At 38.2% G+C, this 18418-nt stretch overlaps 1 protein-coding gene across 7 annotated transcripts in view; it reads right to left on the bottom strand.

The window, feature by feature from the left end:
• PTPRK (protein tyrosine phosphatase receptor type K) overlaps positions 1-18418 on the bottom strand; it is a 296142-nt gene that overhangs the window by 146922 nt on the left and 130802 nt on the right. For all 7 annotated transcript variants that reach the window (XM_066547034.1, XM_066547037.1, XM_066547036.1 and 4 more), the window contains exon 6: positions 12850-13143. In XM_066547034.1, coding sequence (XP_066403131.1) covers positions 12850-13143 — 294 coding nt within the window. The remainder of the gene's footprint in view (positions 1-12849; positions 13144-18418) is intronic.

The raw sequence follows: 18418 nt of genomic DNA, 5'->3' as shown, positions 1-18418 counted from the left end.
AAAACAGAAACAGAAGCATAATAAATAGATACTGAGTTACTAAAAAAGTTTCTATGAATATGCATAAGATATCGAGTGTTTAAAATGTTCTTATATCTGACTCAGATCCAGTATTTGAAATTTTCAAATATTTCAGATATGGAATTAGTGGGTTGTCCATTATACCACACATTAAGGAAAATCAGTAGGTTCCAGGATGGTACTGACAATGAAGGATGCTCTTTATTTTCCTCATTTTTATCCATGATAACTTAATTTCTTCTTATAAGAATTCTAACTGTTGCAATATAGTATTTATCTATTCAGAATTAAAACAAGTTTACTATAAAATATATTTCACCAATGTGCAGAATACCATAACCACAGTGGATATTGTAATTGGCAGGCAGAACCTGATTAATACAAAAGATGTAGAGACTATCAGCTATTCAAGTACAGGCTCCCATTGAGAAAAAACAAAAAAAAAAACCAAAAAAAACCAAACCAAAAAACAAAAAGAAGCCCAGAATCCTGCCATAAAACCCAGCATGTGCTGGATTTCCACACTCCTGGGAAGACGGAAGACAGTGGAAAAAGAATGATTGCCTCTCTCCAAGGTATTATGGGAATTAGTACACAGCTAACAGGATACTTGGATCAGACTGGAAAGGGACTGCAAAAGAGAAACCAGTTTGAAGAACTGCTTGTGGTTTCACTGATTTCCTAACTGGCAATAACTTACAAGCTGCAAGAAACAAAGTCTCTCTCTTCTAGCATATCCTTGGCACCTCTGCAGCCAGCATCAAAGGAAACTGGATAACTATTTCCCCATTTCAGTCAGTGTACAAAGCCCATTCACTATACATCAGCTGAGCTTGAGCAGACAAACAACTTGACAAGACAAGCTGAAGCAATATGTGTCAAAGAGATTGAATTCCAGTTTCATATTAGTACAGAAGAAGACAGTGCATGATTATTGCTTGGAGCGTGTGGTTGTTTAGGGGATAATGGTAGTACCTTAACACCGAGCAGTAATGGAAATTGTCTGTCTTGTTCTCATTCTTTCTGAGACAGTCACTTGTGATATGTCTTGTAACACTGCCAGGTCATTTCTCTCTTTGGGGTCCTTAAATATCACCTGTCCAAGTTGACAATACATCTCTCCAATGATGGCATTATGCTTTGTCCCTTGCTAAATAGCTAGACACTCACTTTACCAAGGATGAAAAGTCACACTTTACTTGCAGAAATTAAAATATTAGAGGCTGGACACTATATTAGAGCTCTGCTTCCCAATGCTGCCTCTCTGCAAGGATGCTCAGACCTCAGTACCGAGACATCTCAGTGTGCCCAGGCCCATATCCTCCTTTATGCTCATGTTTATCATAAAGGGGACTACTCCTAATGTTGCTAAATTCAAAGAAATTGATTGAATTATTAAATTTTCAAACAACAAAATGCATATACTATGACTCTCATATGTTTTAAATGCCATCATGTTCGCCGAGAGGAACTTCTATTACAGAAGCTGCAGTGCTTCCAGTACTGTTCTGTGCAGAAAACAACTCAGCAAAAAACAGACTTTTAGCACCAGAGACAAAAGACATTCTTCATGAGTTGTCAGCTCTATATTTAGCCCCCACTACAAGTCCACATCAGATGGAGTAAGGCATAGCATGAAACACAGAAAGAAGGATGCTGAGAATAAGAGTAGGATATTTAAAGGCAGATTTTGTGCAATTCAAGGCTGAAAAAAACAGATTCCAAATACTACATAAATTGGGGTTTTTTTGCAACTATTGTTCTTTACTACAATTGTTGCATATTTGTTTCCTAGCCTGTGTTATGGTGTAGACAGGCAGAAAGAAGCCTGCCCATCATACCTGAGCACTTCACACACACCTACCAGAACAGAATGGCTGCTTTTCAGAGATGGATAAAACACACATTGGCACATGTGTCTACAGAGAGAATAATGTAAAGTGTCCAAGTGTTTTAGGACAACAAAATGCTTTATAGGAGCATCTGATATTTTCTAGTTTAAGTCTGTCCACAAGGCAGACTACCAGAGTGCCCTGTAAGATTTTGGCTTTCACAAAACCTGCACCCCATGGGATGCAGTAGCCAAGCTGAAGCCTCAACCATGGACCCACAACGTATCTATTTCTAACAGATCTTTAAATCACCTGGAGCCATTCCAGAAAATATTGTACAGACTTAGAATTCCCACCTTAAACTTGCAAATCTTTTCTTAAATGCAGAGACAGTAAGCTGATTTGTGAAAGCAATATTGAAGAGTGATAGCACTTTTTTCCCCACTGTGGGATCAGATCAAATTAACACAGGAGAAAAAACTCTACATTTGTGAACTGCCTTAATTTAATGCACATGACAACTAGTAAATTCAGGACTAAATAATTCAAGGAAAGGCATAAACATCATGGTTTATTGATTTCTACTCAATCGTGTTGTTGTATGTATTTTTTCTCATTGTATAAAGTATGTGCATATGCTCTGATTATGCCCCTCAGTTAAGTGACTATGAAAAATGTCTGCCATCTTAACTTGTTTTTCAAATACACATTTCCCACCTTTTCCAAGTACTGCTAGGCAAGATAAGCCACATCTAAAAAACTTTCTACTTGTTTCTTTTCTGTAGAGGTTCTTATACTATATTCATCAACATATGAACTGCAAACCTACAAGCATATTATGCCATATGAATAATTTCTACAACATATTATTCATTCCCTCATCCACTATTTAGGCAGAAGCACCCATATTTCCTTTAAACTTTTAAATTCTGTTTCAAGGCTGAAGGGAAGAAATAGCTGGGGCTGAAGGGGGAGGTATGGTTGTGTTAAAAAAGGAACAAGAAAAACCAAACATGAAATGCTGAGCATCAGAAAAAGAAAACTTGGTAATGGCAACCTAAGAAATCATCGAGTTTGTGTGGCAGACACACACAGAAAAAAAGAACATGCTTCACTTGCATGATCCTTAATTATGGCTATTCAGCTGATAACAGACAAGGGCTAAGCCAGAAAAAAACAAAACAACAGCTTCAGGAATAAATTGACCTCCACTGATCTCAATATAGTATTTTTGTTGTATTCTTCCCACACTCCCTATCCACCCCTTATTATATCAAACCAACACCAAAAGTCAAGTCTGCGTGGACAGACGAAGAGCTCTTGGTCACACTAATATAGACACTCTTGCTCTTGTCTGAATATAGACACTACATCAGTGATAAAACTTATCACTGAATGAATAAAAATGTCACCCCTTACATATGAGCTTTATTGTATAAGATTCTCATCACAAAATATTTAGCATTCTGACAGATAAATGCAAGATCTCATTGCAGCTAGCACAACAAAAGTAAGAAAAGTGCTTGCTCAGAAAAAAAAAATAAAAACCATGTGTGGTAAATTAATTTGAGAAAAATTGCTGGGGAAACATTCATAACCAACCCTGCTCTCCAAATAGCAATGAGACACCAAAGTGAACTTACTTGTGAAAGGTGATGCCAAAGGCTATAAACAGAGAGCAGGTTTCTTGAATTGCAGTTCTGCACTGTCTTCAAAGGTCATTACTTTAAGGAAACATAGTACAACTCAACTAGATTATTTATTTGTAATCATCTAAGCTAGCACAGGTTGTGAACTGTGAATAGAGCACATCATATTCCCAGTGGGTGCTCATGCTCTGACACTTCAGCCTAATTGTTAGAGTTCATTTTGCAGACAAAAGAAGGTACATCATTAAATATATTTTCTCCAGTCCCTATCATTGAGCACAATTTCTCTAAAATAAAGGTAATAAACTGCAAAATATGTACTTATGGTACTGTAAGAGTATCCAAAATGTTTATTATCTGAATGATAATTTAGCATGTTGTCTTTTCCAAGGGTAATGAAATAGCTTTTAGCAATTAATGACCTGAAAAACAAAATGCATAAAATGAAATAGTTTTCAAAGGTAACCTGAAATGAAAAATAATAGTACACAAAGGAATAAAAGGCTTATGCAGTTGATTTGGAGATGTGAAACAAAGAAAAACAAATTTCAATCCCCCCAAGGAATTACTGCCTAAATCACGTCTGTATCTCTGAACTCAATATTAATTCTGGTCACATCACATATATATAAACAACAAGATTTTGTTTCCAGATTTCAACTTTCAGCGAGATATTTTTTATTTTGGTTTTCTAGTCCTCCTGAAAACAAACTCTTGACAATGCCATACCTTTAATTCCATGGAATAGGATGCTACACAGATTTGGAGAGGGGTTGGAGAGATGGAGTTGGAGAGATGGATAAAAGACTTGGGCCAGAAGAAAACTAATTTGGTAAGCAATTTCAAGATTAGACCTTCAAAAGCTTTAAAACATTCTCCAATGCTAAGGAAAGAGTGAGAAATTTTGCTGTGGTTTACAAGCCAATGACTACAGGACCTCTTCTAGTTCCAGTGCCTAAGTCTCAGCCCTAATGGTCCATGACTCTCAGATCTCTTTTCCCTCTCTGTACATAAAGACTACTTTTTTTTTATTGCACTGCAAATCTTGTACTTGAAACATAGATAAGATTCAGCCAATTCAAACGACTGTAAATTAGAACTCAAGTCTTTTTTCAAGTGTTTTTTTCTTTCTACCAGTTTCATAATATTATGTAATCTGTCAACTTTATCATAGTTACATTTTCTTTATAAATTACATGGTACTGCTCCTGATAGGGCACAAACAGAAGAGTTTATTCAATTAATCCATAAAACCAGTTTTAGATAGATAAGCCAGTTCTTCTCCATTTGAGTTGATTTTATTCTGGTTTCTTAATCAAAATGCCTTATATCAAATTAAATGCATTAGAGAAAAACAATATCAGCTTTATTAACCAAATCTGTAATTTAATTTTTAAAAAATCAAGTTATTCTGACAAGAGCATTCTATAAATCTGTTGACTGTCACTAATTATATTACTTCCTTAATTCTTCATTAATCAAGCTTAGTATTGGCTGTTCCATGATTCTATTCAGAATTAAAGTCAAGATGACAAGCTTTTAATTAGGTGAACCTAAGCCTTCAGTATTTTTAATGTTGGTTTTTCAAGAGATCTGGAGCTTTCTAGGACTGTTCCAGATGTTTATTTGAAAACAGCAAACAAAACCAGGTAACATTAAGAGCCTTGACAAGTCATTTTTAGGTTTCTGGTTGTACTGATCACCTGAGGTATAACTTGACATCAATTGCTGCTTAATATGCTCCTCAACTCATTGTTAAAATGGAGGCTATTTCATTATCATTCCATACAAAAGCATCACACAGGCCATTTTCCCTCTCAGCACCAGCGGGAGGATTTGCTGAGAAATAAAGTGAAGAGTGAAATTCACTCAGTTCTGCTTCATGCAGTCTAGGCTCAAATTAGGTAAAAAGAATTATGCTGCTCACTATTAAAATGAAACAAAGTTTAAAAAAATATAAAAGCAAACAAGAATTAAATAAAAATCTAATATTCCTCTAGCAGAAGAAAACCCAAAGAATTGATGCCTGTAAGAACCAGGGCTTTTGGAAAGAATGACATGATATCTCTTTGTAATGGCTTTGGAGAGAGGGGGAACAGGAAAAATATTGAATGGGGGGGGGGAGAGGAAAAATATTGAATGTATTTGGTAAATATCATCAAACATCCCCTGCCACAGCACAGGCTGCTGGTACTGCTTTCCTCTTCCACACTTCCACTCCTGCTACTCACAGCCCTCCAAATCTAATCCACACTACTCTGCCAAAAGTGCCAAAATAACTGAAAAATTAGTATGCTTCCAAAACACTTTAGTGCTGCAATGATCAGAACAACTTAAAAAAAACTTATTAAAACTTCCCCTGATTAATTTTTAATAGACTGATAAATGAAAATACAATAAAATCCAGTCTCATAAAAGTTTGTTCTATTTACGTACTTACCAACTCTCAAACATTATAAAATTAATATTTTATTCCTGAACAGTTGAGAGACCTTAATTATGAAACCAAACTGAAGCATCAAACACACTAACCAATCATGCTAAAAAAATAAATTATTATTTCAGCTGAAATTAAAAGTAGAAGTCACAGTTCAAAAAAAGAGCTGCAGTCTTCTAAAAGGGAAAGACTATCTCAACCTGCAGTCATGTTTTTAAGAAGCAGACACAGACCAAAAATCTGTTAACATCAGTTCCCCAACTTTGCAGAAGCTCTAATCAGGCTGTGAGTTATCTGGTCTGGGTGCACCACAGCACTTTCAAGTGCTGCAATATGAATTATTGCCCACATCCATTCTTTTACAGCTGGAATGGGCACTGTGGATTAATGTACTGCAATATATTTTCTTGCCACAGACAGTGCTCCTCTCGGAAGTGTGATCTATTGACTAGTTACATGCACTTTGGATAAATCATGGCTGTCTCAGTGCCGTGGCTGGCTCTGCTCTGGGAAAAGCCACCAAACAAACCAAGGTGAGGCAAGAGATGGAGAAATTGCTTGAGACAGGGGAGCTCTGTCTGTTGGTATCTGCTCCTTTTCTTCCCCCTGCCTCTACCACACAGTGAAGGGGTATCCTGACCTCATGTCCTTCACCAAAAAGAAAGGCAGTAACTTTAGCCAGAGTCTTTGCACCAAACCCTCGACTGACCAGTGTGTCAAGAGCCAATGACCGCAACCATGTCTTGCTGTAGGTTACTCGTCCCTCTCTGCCCACTGCTAGAGACTTCAAAAAGAAGGCAGAAGAGGCCACTGCACACAACAGAGGCTTTGAAATGTGGGTGGCCATGCTAGAGGAGTCCACCTACCCAGGTCTGCTATACTAAGTAGTATACTCTTCACTCTAAGTGAAGAGCATCAGAGTGATTTACTGCTGAATATTACACTATACTATAAAAAACTAGCCATGAACAAAACTCTTCCCAAAAATGAAGCAGGAGAGAATTCAGGGAGCCCATGCCTTGTGTAACAAGGCACTCACAATGTTGCAGGGAAGAAAATTTCCAGTTAGTGCAGAGGGAACTCGCAGCTGCAGGTACCATATAAATGATACTAAGCAAGGCTGAATACAGCAAACAAAAAAAATTGAAAACTAATTTAGGGGAGGCCAGCATCTGAACTTGCAGTTTACTGCCAATTCAACTGAGTCATCAGCATTGCACTCCTTTGAAAAAGATGATACCATGCTTAATTTACACAATCTGACAAGAACTTGGCTGGGCAGTCTGCCTGGTCTCTTGCTAGGTAAGTCAGATGCACTACAGTCCTTTCTTATGGATATAAGCATCATTAGGATTCTCTATGTGGGATGGGTATCTCAGCAGTGGCAAGCAGCTCAATAAGCAGAGCATGGTTGCTGGTGCCAGATGATGGCCCAAATCAGATGGCTCTTCTACAGCATGCCTTCTCAATTACAATTCTAGTATTCAGTCTTAACAGGAATATGATGAAGTTCCTCAGTCCAGACTTTGTCCATTGTTTTAATATCTCCCTGCTTCACCTCCCCAAATACAACCCAGTTGATAAACCTATATGGAACAAGACTGGTACATTTGGAATCTGATAGCAAGATCTTAAATGGCTCCAATTGCTACCTGGCCAAAAGCCCAGAAACAGTCACAAGTGCCAAACACATTTGTAAAAACAACAGCAACTTATAAATATTGGTGTAATCAGGGCTCTTCTGAAACGACAAATGTAAAATAATTTTTAAAATATCATATTAATTTAGTTTCAAGTTGTTCATCTTTACTCAAAATGTATTCACATTGTCCTTGAAGCTACAGTCTCAGCCCATAATAATACCTACTTTGAGGGAAATAAAATAAAAATTCTACTTGAAATACAAAGAGAGCCGTTTTTCTGTAAAGGCAAAAATTTCTCTCTGCTACCATTTAAAAAAAAAGTTGAAAATTATGCACTTATCTGTATTTTTATTAGTTTTAAAGTTTTAACCAATGGCAGTTGCACTACTGCAAGGGACACTAATGAAGAGCACAGCTTATCTGTTCGGTGCTGTATATTGCAGGAGCCTCCCATGATGTTGACTCTACCCAATTTTATAAACACATTGCTTCATATTCCAATATCCTAAATTCTCTTGTCCAGCACACTGCAAAGCCTACAAAACCAGGTCCTCACCTTAAGCTCTCTGCCTTGGCTCTGCAAGAGTAAAAGGCAAAAAACACAGAGTGAAGTAGTACTGTGCACATCCCACATAAGCACATCCAGATTCTACACTGCAATGTCCCTCTCACTCCACTCCTTTTAAAAATAATTTACAATTTTTATGTAACCACAACAATATTTTAGTTCTCCAGATGGTCATGCAGGGTCACTTTCTCAATGGCAACCTCTCTGGGGTCCCTCTGTTATAAATCCCAAGACAATGATCAAAAGCCCTTGAGCTTCCTTTTGTCTTTCAATATTTTTCCATGCTTTGCTTTTTTTGCTTGTTAGAGGAGAACTTAGCAGTATCTAACTTAGCAGTATCTCTCTAGAGGAGAATTTAGCACTCTGCATATATTATTTCTGAAATTAATACATGTAGAAACTGTACACAAACATTCTGCACTTGAAAAGGCAGCAGAAAGCAGCCCAGCTCCCAAGCCTCCAACTGCAGGTGTTCATGTGCCAGAATTGCATCGCCGAACCAGCATCTCCTGCTCTGGTGCCCTGAGGCTGGCTGTTACCAACAGCAGGTCTCTATGATGGATAAAGATTTTCAACAATGAAATAACAGTAATGACAATAGTAATAATAATAATATCATTGACAAATATTTTTCCTTTTTCGGCTCTGCTAGAGCTATAAAGCTTCCTCCCTGTCCTTACTCATTTCATTATCAAGACCAAAAAATGAAAACACACATCACTATTTTCTCCAACTGTTTTACAATTCTTCATGTTTTTCTGAAAAATAGCACCTTGTGCTGAACTTCAGCAAAGTAGGAGCAAGCAATTCCACTGTGTACATATATTAAGCTCTGGACAGGCTGAACTATTGACCTCCTTTGCTGCCAAAATATCAGTTAATCATAAAACTAAGCTTTGAGCTGTTACTCAGAAGCAGCAGCCAACATTAAGAGAACAACTTCTAATTTAGAGTTGAAAAAGCAGGCTAAGTGGACACTTTTAGATTATCACACATTTCCTACACCCTGCCCCTCTCCCCCCATCCCCTCAAGGGAAGAAAGGCAATAACAACTCAGAGGATACTCAGAAGGACAACACACCCCAGAGCCACAGAAAACAGCCTTAAGGATTACTTCTGGTTAAGTGTTACTCTCTGCCTTTTGTTTTGGTGTTAGAATCCTGGAGAAGTGAATAATCTGAGCAATGACCCCAGGCAAGAGGTGAAGTCAGAATGAAATAAAGCTCAGGTGCCCTGTGAGGACTGAGGGGGAGGCAGTACCTTTCAGCATCAGCAGCTGGGAACACAATGCCTTGGTCATACCATTATGGGTGGTGCTTAAAAGAGGAAATAACAAAGCACACACCTGGCTCTTACAGACGGTAATGTAAGAAAATAGTGTTTTGCTTCAGATGTTTCAGGCTTCAGCCATTTAAAAACACTCAGTGGTTTCACATATTTGATTGCTCAGCACTATCTTTAATCACAGACTGATAAAACAACACATCTAATAAAATGCTTTCGCTTCAGCACAGGAAAGATTACCTGGGAAATGCCGGCTAGACAAACAGGCTGTCAGAGGACTTAACTTGTGGAAGAATTATCCCTTCATTAAAGAACAATTTTGTTTAGCATTAGTAGAAACATGTAGTAAATGAGTCACCAGACACTAGTTTAGCCATGAGGAAGACAGAAAATGATCTAAATACCTAATAATAAAAGCGCACGTATGACAATGAGGTAAGTATGATCATCACTCAAATCACTAAGGAGTATAATGCATCTCCAGCAAAGCAGAGGACAACTGATCAATAATATGTTATTAAGAAAAAGCATGAAATTATAAATACTGAATGAATTATGGGGAAAGGGTATCTTAAACTTCATTTGAAAACAATGTTGATATTTGCTTAAGCATTAAACAGAGTGCAGAATAATAGCTTATTCTCATTATTTTTTCAGCGAGTTTGCTGTTGCTGCTTGGAATGTAAATTTCAATCCTTACAATCTCATCAGATCAACATTCACTAATGCACACTTTTTAATCTGTATAGAGAGCAGTCAAACTTCATGTTAAAAATTCATTTAATTTCCACCATTCCATCTGATACTGAGCAGATAATCAATTATAACTTATTTCAGAATTTGAACTAGTGTGTGTAAAACTCATGGAAAGAAAAAATTGACAAAGAGCATTGACAGAAAAGAGAGTATCTGTCTGAAAAATAAGTGAGCTTGTCAGAAATGAGAATTAGGAATAATTGAAGAAACTCCAGAAAGAAGATATTGCTGCAGAGATGTCATCTAATACAGCACAGTAAATCACCTGCCAGTCACTGGTACAATACCGGCAGCAGCAGATACTGCAGGGTGAGATATTCCATTATTACCTTTGCCTTTTCTTATAAATCCTTGCTTTGGAAGAGACTAATTTTGATGTTTATAATTTGCCTTTAAAAAGCAAAATATTAGTATTTTCAACCAAAAAAAAAAAAAAAATCACATTGACAGGGACCTGGAGTTATCTATCAGAAGCCTTGGGAGAAGACTGCAGAAAAGGAATGTCTATCTCATTTTCCAGACAGGCGAGGAGGCAGCAAGGCATTCAATCTGGTTCTGTCCCTGACTCATCCCTGATGATGTGCACAATATTTCAGTCTTCACAAACCCTTGTTGACACACCTTCTTCTAGCTGAAACTAGCTAGTAGTAACAATTATTTGCCTTCATTGAATGAAATAGGAAGAATCAGTCTCACTGCAAGGTAAACAGCTTAAAATTTTATTATTAAAATTATGCATGCTGTCACAGAAAGTTCAGAATTTTCTTCTCAAGTATTTTTTTGATCTGCTTAATTTCATAGTGGATTAAATTGAGTTGAATTTTTTTCTCAAGCCAGATTAGATTTTGGAGCCTTACAGGTGAGTGTTATGTTAAAAAAAAATTAAAAGTAAAACCACACCCACAATAACATGATTTCCCCTATGAGGTTTCTAAAAATGTGTCACATAGTTACTTCCTTTCCCACAAAAAATCTTTACTCTGTCACAACCTGGGTAAATTAAATTACATTTCTTCAAGTGCTATGAAAACAACCTGAACATTTCAATTTGCTAGTCTCGGCTCAGCCTCTTTAAAACAGAAGCAGTTTTTCAATTCCTACTTTTTCAGACGAATGTCTAAGCCAATTCTGTGCAATAAACCAATACTTTAACCTTACTTAGATCTCAAAGACCGACACCTTAACTGGGATAGACACGTAGATCTTTCTACTTCACTGAAAAGACAGACTAAATTATAAATGCAATCACAAACTCCAAAAGGTGCCTTCAGCTAGGTCTTACTCCAGCTTCATGTATCATCTTCTAACAGTACTGTGAGCAACTTTAAAAAAGATTCTCAAATTTTCTGGAATTCATACCCACTGACCTAGTCTGCTAAAATTCCTGGCTTCTGGTCCAGACCCTGACACTCTTCCTTAAGTAAACAAAGTGAGCGTTCATCCATCAGAGATCTGTCTTCAACTTGTGAAAAAAAACTACTTATATTTCTGATTCACATATGCATATATATACATGACACACGAAAACGTGAGACTACAGCTTGTCCTTCTGACTACTTTAATGCAATTGTGAATAGATAGTTATCAACAATCTTTGCTAAATCAAATACTGTGCCAACTTTAAAATATTATCAGGCCCTAGAAGTCCTGAGACTAGAAGGGAAAACCCCACAATTTAATTTATGCTTATTTTCCTTACAGTCTGATGTTCAAATCTATAATTTTTCTCCCCTGAAACTATGAGACATAGGTATTATCTTTTTTCTTGCGAAAGCTGAGATTAAAATAACTTTAAGTAGCTTTAGAAGGAACAGCATATAACACAAGTTGACAATGTTTAATCTTGGTGCTGGCCACATAGGGGAACTCTGAGAAACAAGAAGCAAACTGCAGGGCTCAGCTGCACGTGATTTTGGTAGCAGAAGTCAAAAATGGAGAAAACACTCTATTTGTATTTTCAATTGTATTCTACAATTTACAGAATCATAGAATAGCCTGAGTTGGAAGGGTCCCATAATAACCTGGTCCTACTCCCAGTCCTGCACAGGAGAGCCCCAAGAGTCACCATGAGCCTGAGAGCATTGTACAAACACTTCTTGGACTCTGGCAAGCTTGCTGCTGTGACCACTTCCCTGGGGAGCAGTCACAGCTAGAGATTTTAGTATTTGTATTTTAGTTCTTGGAGATTCTGTCAGGCTGTACGTAACTGCTTGGGAAAAGACAAATGATGCAGAAGTACACTAGTTTTTTTTTTTCCCCCCACAAATCTATTTCTAAAACACCCTTTTTCCCATGCAATTTGCCTTATGTGCAAGTTTACTTAAAATGTAATTGAAAATACAAATGTGAAGAAACAAGGAGGTCAGAACTTTGCAGAAATCAAGAGGTCCCTTTCCTTACGCGATGAGAAGCAAAATGTTTTCTTAAATTTCTAACTTCTCTCTTCCTAATCTACCCTTCAAGGGTTAGCAACCTAGAACAATGACCAGGCAAAGTAGAGGACTCAGCAAATGATCCAGAAACTTGGGGATCCTGTGGGTGTGAAGGGAATCCTTAAGTCCTGATACAAGTTAATTGGAGCCAACAGGCCTGCCAATCAATTAAACCATAAAGTAAACAGCTTTGGGTTTATTGTTAATTTTTCCATAGCAACACTCACCAGCACACTTGGTCCTGGTGATGAGTGGTGGTCCTGGCTGCCCCGTGCCACCTTCCCCCGGGCGGGTGAGCAGGACCCGAATCTCATACTCGGTGTCAGGGTCCAGGTGCCACAGCTTGTATGTTGGTGCATTGACAGCGTGGGTCTCGGTCCAAGTCCCAGATGTCATCCTGTACTCCACTTCTTTCAGGATAATGGGGCCATCCCCAATGATGGAGTTGGCATTCAGTTGGATGAGCAAGTACGTGGGCCCAACGCCCAGCAGCTGCGGGGGTGCTATTGGCCGAGGTGGCTCTGCAGGGGAGACAAAAAATAAAGCAGCAATAAAACAAAAGCTGGAAAAACCACTAAGAGGAGGGGTCTCTACACAGGGAGTTGTTAGAGTTTGGTCAGCAAACATTCCAAACCACAGAAAGAAATTCAAACTGACATGAGTGAAGAAGTGCTGAGGAGAATTTCAGCTGATGGAAATGAGTGGCATACTACTGGTATCTGCTCAATGCTGTATTTTCCTTCTAAAAATCTCAGCTAGAGACCACAAAATCATGTCTGATTTATATGTTGCTGCTGCTTGGAATTTTTTTTTTCCTGAGAAAAACTATGCTCATTTATATAATTTACTATACCAATAACTTGAAACTTTCTTTTATTGACTGAAGCCACATTTGCACTTTCCTTATAGAAAGAGCTGCAAGAAATGATACACTACCCCTGCACAGAATATTCTTAAAAATTAATATCACTGCAGTTAATCTGAAACCCACTGGATGCAGTTAGGGAAAAGGATACAGATGCTTATTACAGGCATTCAGAATACTTAGAACTGAGCAAAGCTGCCAGGAGAATGACATAATAAAGATATATGGCAACAACATATAATATTCTATTCTTTAGTAAGTTACTACTGATTTTGAAACTTGAACAATAGGATGTGTGTTGCCTTTTTGTCATCCCCTCTTCTCATCAGCTTCTGCCTGCCTACATATTTCAATGCAGCTGCAAAGTGAAAAAGGTAATGACAGACCAAACAGAAAGAGATGGTCCCCCCTACCCTGAGAAATGTTAACATAGAAAGATTACCTCAGCATGATTTATTTTAAGAAACAATCACAAGCAACAAGTATTTTTCTAATAAAATGAATTCACTGATAAACACGGAAGGTTCATTTTCATTCCAGATGGCTCATATTTCAGCTAATTTGTTTCAGTTAATTAGGCAACAATGCTAAATTCAGTGCACACAGGGGTTTCACATAGCAGTGATGCAGAACTAACAAATCAGCAACTCTGAACAGGTAGAGGAGATCTCATGGCCAGTACATTAAAAATAACTTTTAACCCCAGACCATAAGATTTCCCTAGCAGGGGACCCTTACATTCTACACAACAGAAGTTAAGACAAAAATGCATTGCACGTATTCTGCCTCCCAGGGATGATGCCACCAGTGTCAGTGACAGAACGCATGGTGGGGAGTGGTGGACCTCCTTTGACATCCTATCCTCCCTGCATGATGAAGTTCAGCCCCTGGTTCTGCCTGCTTCCTTTCCAGGTATCACAGCTTGCTCCAAGCAGTATATTTACCAGCTCCATAAACAACCAGGTTTCCCAGATTTTGGCACATATCTTGAGGACCTTTTTCTAAATTAGCTGCCTCTCAAACCACTGAGTTTGGAGATCAGGGAGTCTGTAGCCATGCCATAGTGGCTGTAATGGGACCTGATTTTTTCCTCCCTGAGTGAAAGGAGAGTGCTCCAAGGTGTTTCCATTTCTGCTTTAGGATATATAAAACTATAAAAAGTACCTCAATTAGTTATTAACCTTTTACCCTTCTTTGGAAATGTATGTGCTTATGAATTAATTTAGATTCCTACCTGCATCAAAGCTCAGAAATGCAACTGGCCATAATGAGGGCAGTTTATTTGCTGTGGAGCTAACATATTAAATGTCCAACTAATATATTCTAAGGTCAGTGTATATTACAGCAGGAAACATCATCATTGATGAGCGCGATGCACTACCAACTCCAAGTTATAAACTTCTAAAACATATGGCTATGTTTAGAAGTATACACTTTGATTAAGAGCTGGATTATCACAAATAAAACCTCACATTAATGAGGGCATTGCCTATTAAGTTTTTATGTTAAGAAGTAAAGCACATTCTTATATTAGCATACGCATTTTGTTTTTAAGCTCTTGAGGCCAAGGAGACTTATTTATAAAGTCTCTCCCAGTTCCAATAAATTATGCATGAATTTTAATCAGTTAGCAAATGAACAAGTAATTGTTCTGCAGCATTATTAATATTCTTCATAATATAATATACTATCAGAACCAGAGGTGAGGTGCGAGCAGAAATCCCAAAAGTACACTAAGTATCAACTGAAGCATGCAATCCCAATATACCAGCATAAACTTTTCTGATGTTACCCAATTAGCTTTCTATTAATTATTCCCATTCATTATTCTATAACCACATCTCCAATTATAATTTGAAATCACAATTTCCTTTTGTATATAAAGCAGCCTGGAACTTTTACAGTTTAAAAATTGCCATTGATAGCTAAAAAAGATAGAACAAAGCCATTATTAATGTTTTGGTTGCCATTCTCATATAAAATACCACACATATCAACAATACTTTTCTTTCAGTGAGTTTTAAAACATAATTTAAATCCTTCAAGGAAGTATATGTTGCTGACTTTTTTTACCCTAGCAATCTGGGTCCACCTGTAGTAAATAATCCAGTTTCAGAGTGCCCTGAGAAGACAGCCTGCCAAAAATGAAAAACCTCTTACATGAGGCATGAAAAATAAAAGGAGATGCATGAAAAAGTACCCTAAAGAAAATCACCCTCTCAGAAGTTTTTTCTGGCGTCAAACAACATAAAAACTCAGCTTCCGCCCAGCCAGGTGATGGCCTAGATGTTCAGAGCCTGGATTAGAGGCAGAATTGCAGGAAGTTGAGCCTCACCAGGTACCCACCACAGCAGGTTTCCTCCTGCCTGGCCCTGTCAGTGTGCTCCAATGCAGGTGGCCCAATCTCAGATGCATTTTGTGGCTTCCAGTCACTCAGACCCAAAGCCAGGTGAGGCAGCATGGTGACGTCCCTCCACACTCCCCTTGCCTTGATCATTCCAACCCAACCGGAGAGCTGTGCCCTTATTTCTGCCAAAAAGAGTCGACCTTCCTCAATTACTATGAGGAGATATGGCTAAGGCACACAGATATTCCCAGCAATCAATTTTCCTTGAGTTCAGTTCCCCTTTCCTCAACCATGAACTCTCTGTGAAAAGCCATAAGGTTCTAAACCATAACTTATGGAAAAATATTTCAATCCATACATGGTTTAACTTATCAGTAGAATCATAGTTTTAATAGGTATTTAAGATACACTAAAAAGTTTGATCAAAGACCCTGCAATGGTGAGTTTCATTTCTTCCTTTGCTAAGCACAAAATTTAAGATTCCTTATCCAATGTAACAGTTTAATTATCCACTCATTTTCTGACTATATTTTTAGCCAGTGTATAAAGGTGTTAAATCTGATTAAATCCTAGTTTTCACGGCCACTAACATCACAGAAAGACTATATTAAAAGACCACTTGTACATCTGCAAGATATTAAAAAATGAAAGTGTTTTCATGCATAGCATGTTGCACTATTTGGTCAGCTCTGGTTTTGACATAAAATGCCCACAGCTAAGGTAATAAAAAAATTAAGACTGACATTTCATCAGTACTAAGTTCTCATTCTGCTGAGCTACTAGCAGTACATTATGCTCACATCAGTATGTACATGACATTGTATATTAAATGTAGTGTGATATTTAGTCACCAATGACTAGAATAAGCATGCAACTTCAACCTCCGCTACCAGTCTTCCTACAGTTAAGTTGTTGTGTCATATTTTTAATATGAAACATTGTATGCAAATAATTACGCATTCACAGGCAGAAAAAGCAATCAGAAAAGGTCATTAGGGCTATTTGTATAGTAACTAATACACATAAAACTTCCAATATTCTCAAGCCACATATGCACACTATACTACATTGCCTTCCAAGATTAAACACTTCCCAAGTTAAAAACAAAGGAAGGTAGTTTCATTTGTATCTTGCTGGCAATTGTATACTGTTAATGATCAGTTCAAAGCAAAAAATAAAAATAAACCAGAATCCTATATGTTGTTCCATTTTGGAGGAAAAGCTGATACTGGATGCATGCCTGATAAAATCTTATTTTCAAATTGTATTTACAAGAGTCATGTTTTGCTGAGCATAACATGTACCACCCGCAAGAGACTCTTGCTAGACAGCAGAAGGGTTTGGAGAGGGGGGAGGAGAGGGCTGGTCAGCCCACAGCCTAAATACTCAGAGCAGGTGCATGCCTTCGTCCACTCTCATCCCACTTGTGCCTTGTACAGGACCTGCACACATTGATGCTGGGCAGTGATAGCTTGCAAGTCCCCTCCACTCATGCACACACTGTTCCTTCCCCCTGTTGACAGCATGTTCAGCTTGCTCTGTGATGTCTCACACCAAGCCATACACGAGGCTGGTGAGTGGTTTGGAACACAAGCCGTATGAAGAACGACTAAGGGAGCTGGGGTTGTTGAGCCTGGAGAAAATGAGACTCGGAGGTGACCTTATCACTCTCTTCAGCTTCCTGAAGGGTGACTGTGGTGAGCTGGGGGTCGGTCTCTTTCTACGGGCAACAACAGACAGAACAAGAGGACACAGTCTCAAGCTGCGCCAAGGGAGATACAGGCTAGAATTAAGGAGGAAGTTTTTCACAGAAAGAGTGGTCAAATACTGGAATCATCTACCCAGGGAGGTGGTGGAGTCACCATCACTTGATGTGTTTAAAAAAAGACTGGATGTGGCACTTTGTGCCATGATCTAGCTGAAGTGTTAGAACATGGGTTGGACTCGATGATCTTGAAGATCTCTTCCAATCTAGAAATTCTGTGATATGCTGGTGAGCATTAACTGCTTAACCCAACACACACAACAAGGGTAATCACAAAAAGTTTAATTTTTACAAGTATAACAATGCATTCATTCAGTTTAGGAAGACCAACATCAGCCTCACTCCCCAGAAACTAAAACTGATTTTTTAATTACACCATAAGCTATCAAGAAAGTAGGTCAACCAAAATGCAAAGTTCCTTTAATATTTGTCATAATTCAAGGAAACAAAAATATGAAGTCATGTAAATACAGCTAATACTGGATGTTCTAGGGAGTGTAGCAAAAATGTCTCCACAAATGACTCAAGATTGACTCTGCTCCCACCTAACTCACTTCCTCTTCCAGGGAAATTTCTTGCAAAGCTGTTTAAGCATGTCTGCATATTTTTTACAAGCTCTCTGGTTTTCTAGTTGAATTCAGCTGAGGTTCAGTGCCTGACCCACACTGGCTATGCCTCATTAGTGCACAATTTTTGCCATAGGAAGCCCTGTGGGACCAGGGACCCCAGGTGTGAGACACCCAGGCAATCTGAGACACCCAAGGCACAGAGGGGTCAGGGGTAAATCCCTGCTTGCCAGAAGCTGGACCTGTGGAGAAG

This window comes from Molothrus aeneus, chromosome 3, assembly GCF_037042795.1.
Source record: "Molothrus aeneus isolate 106 chromosome 3, BPBGC_Maene_1.0, whole genome shotgun sequence".
In the NCBI taxonomy this organism is placed as follows: Eukaryota; Metazoa; Chordata; class Aves; order Passeriformes; family Icteridae; genus Molothrus; species Molothrus aeneus.
Note: the sequence above shows the minus strand (reverse complement) of the source record. Positions and strands in the feature narration are given on the sequence as shown.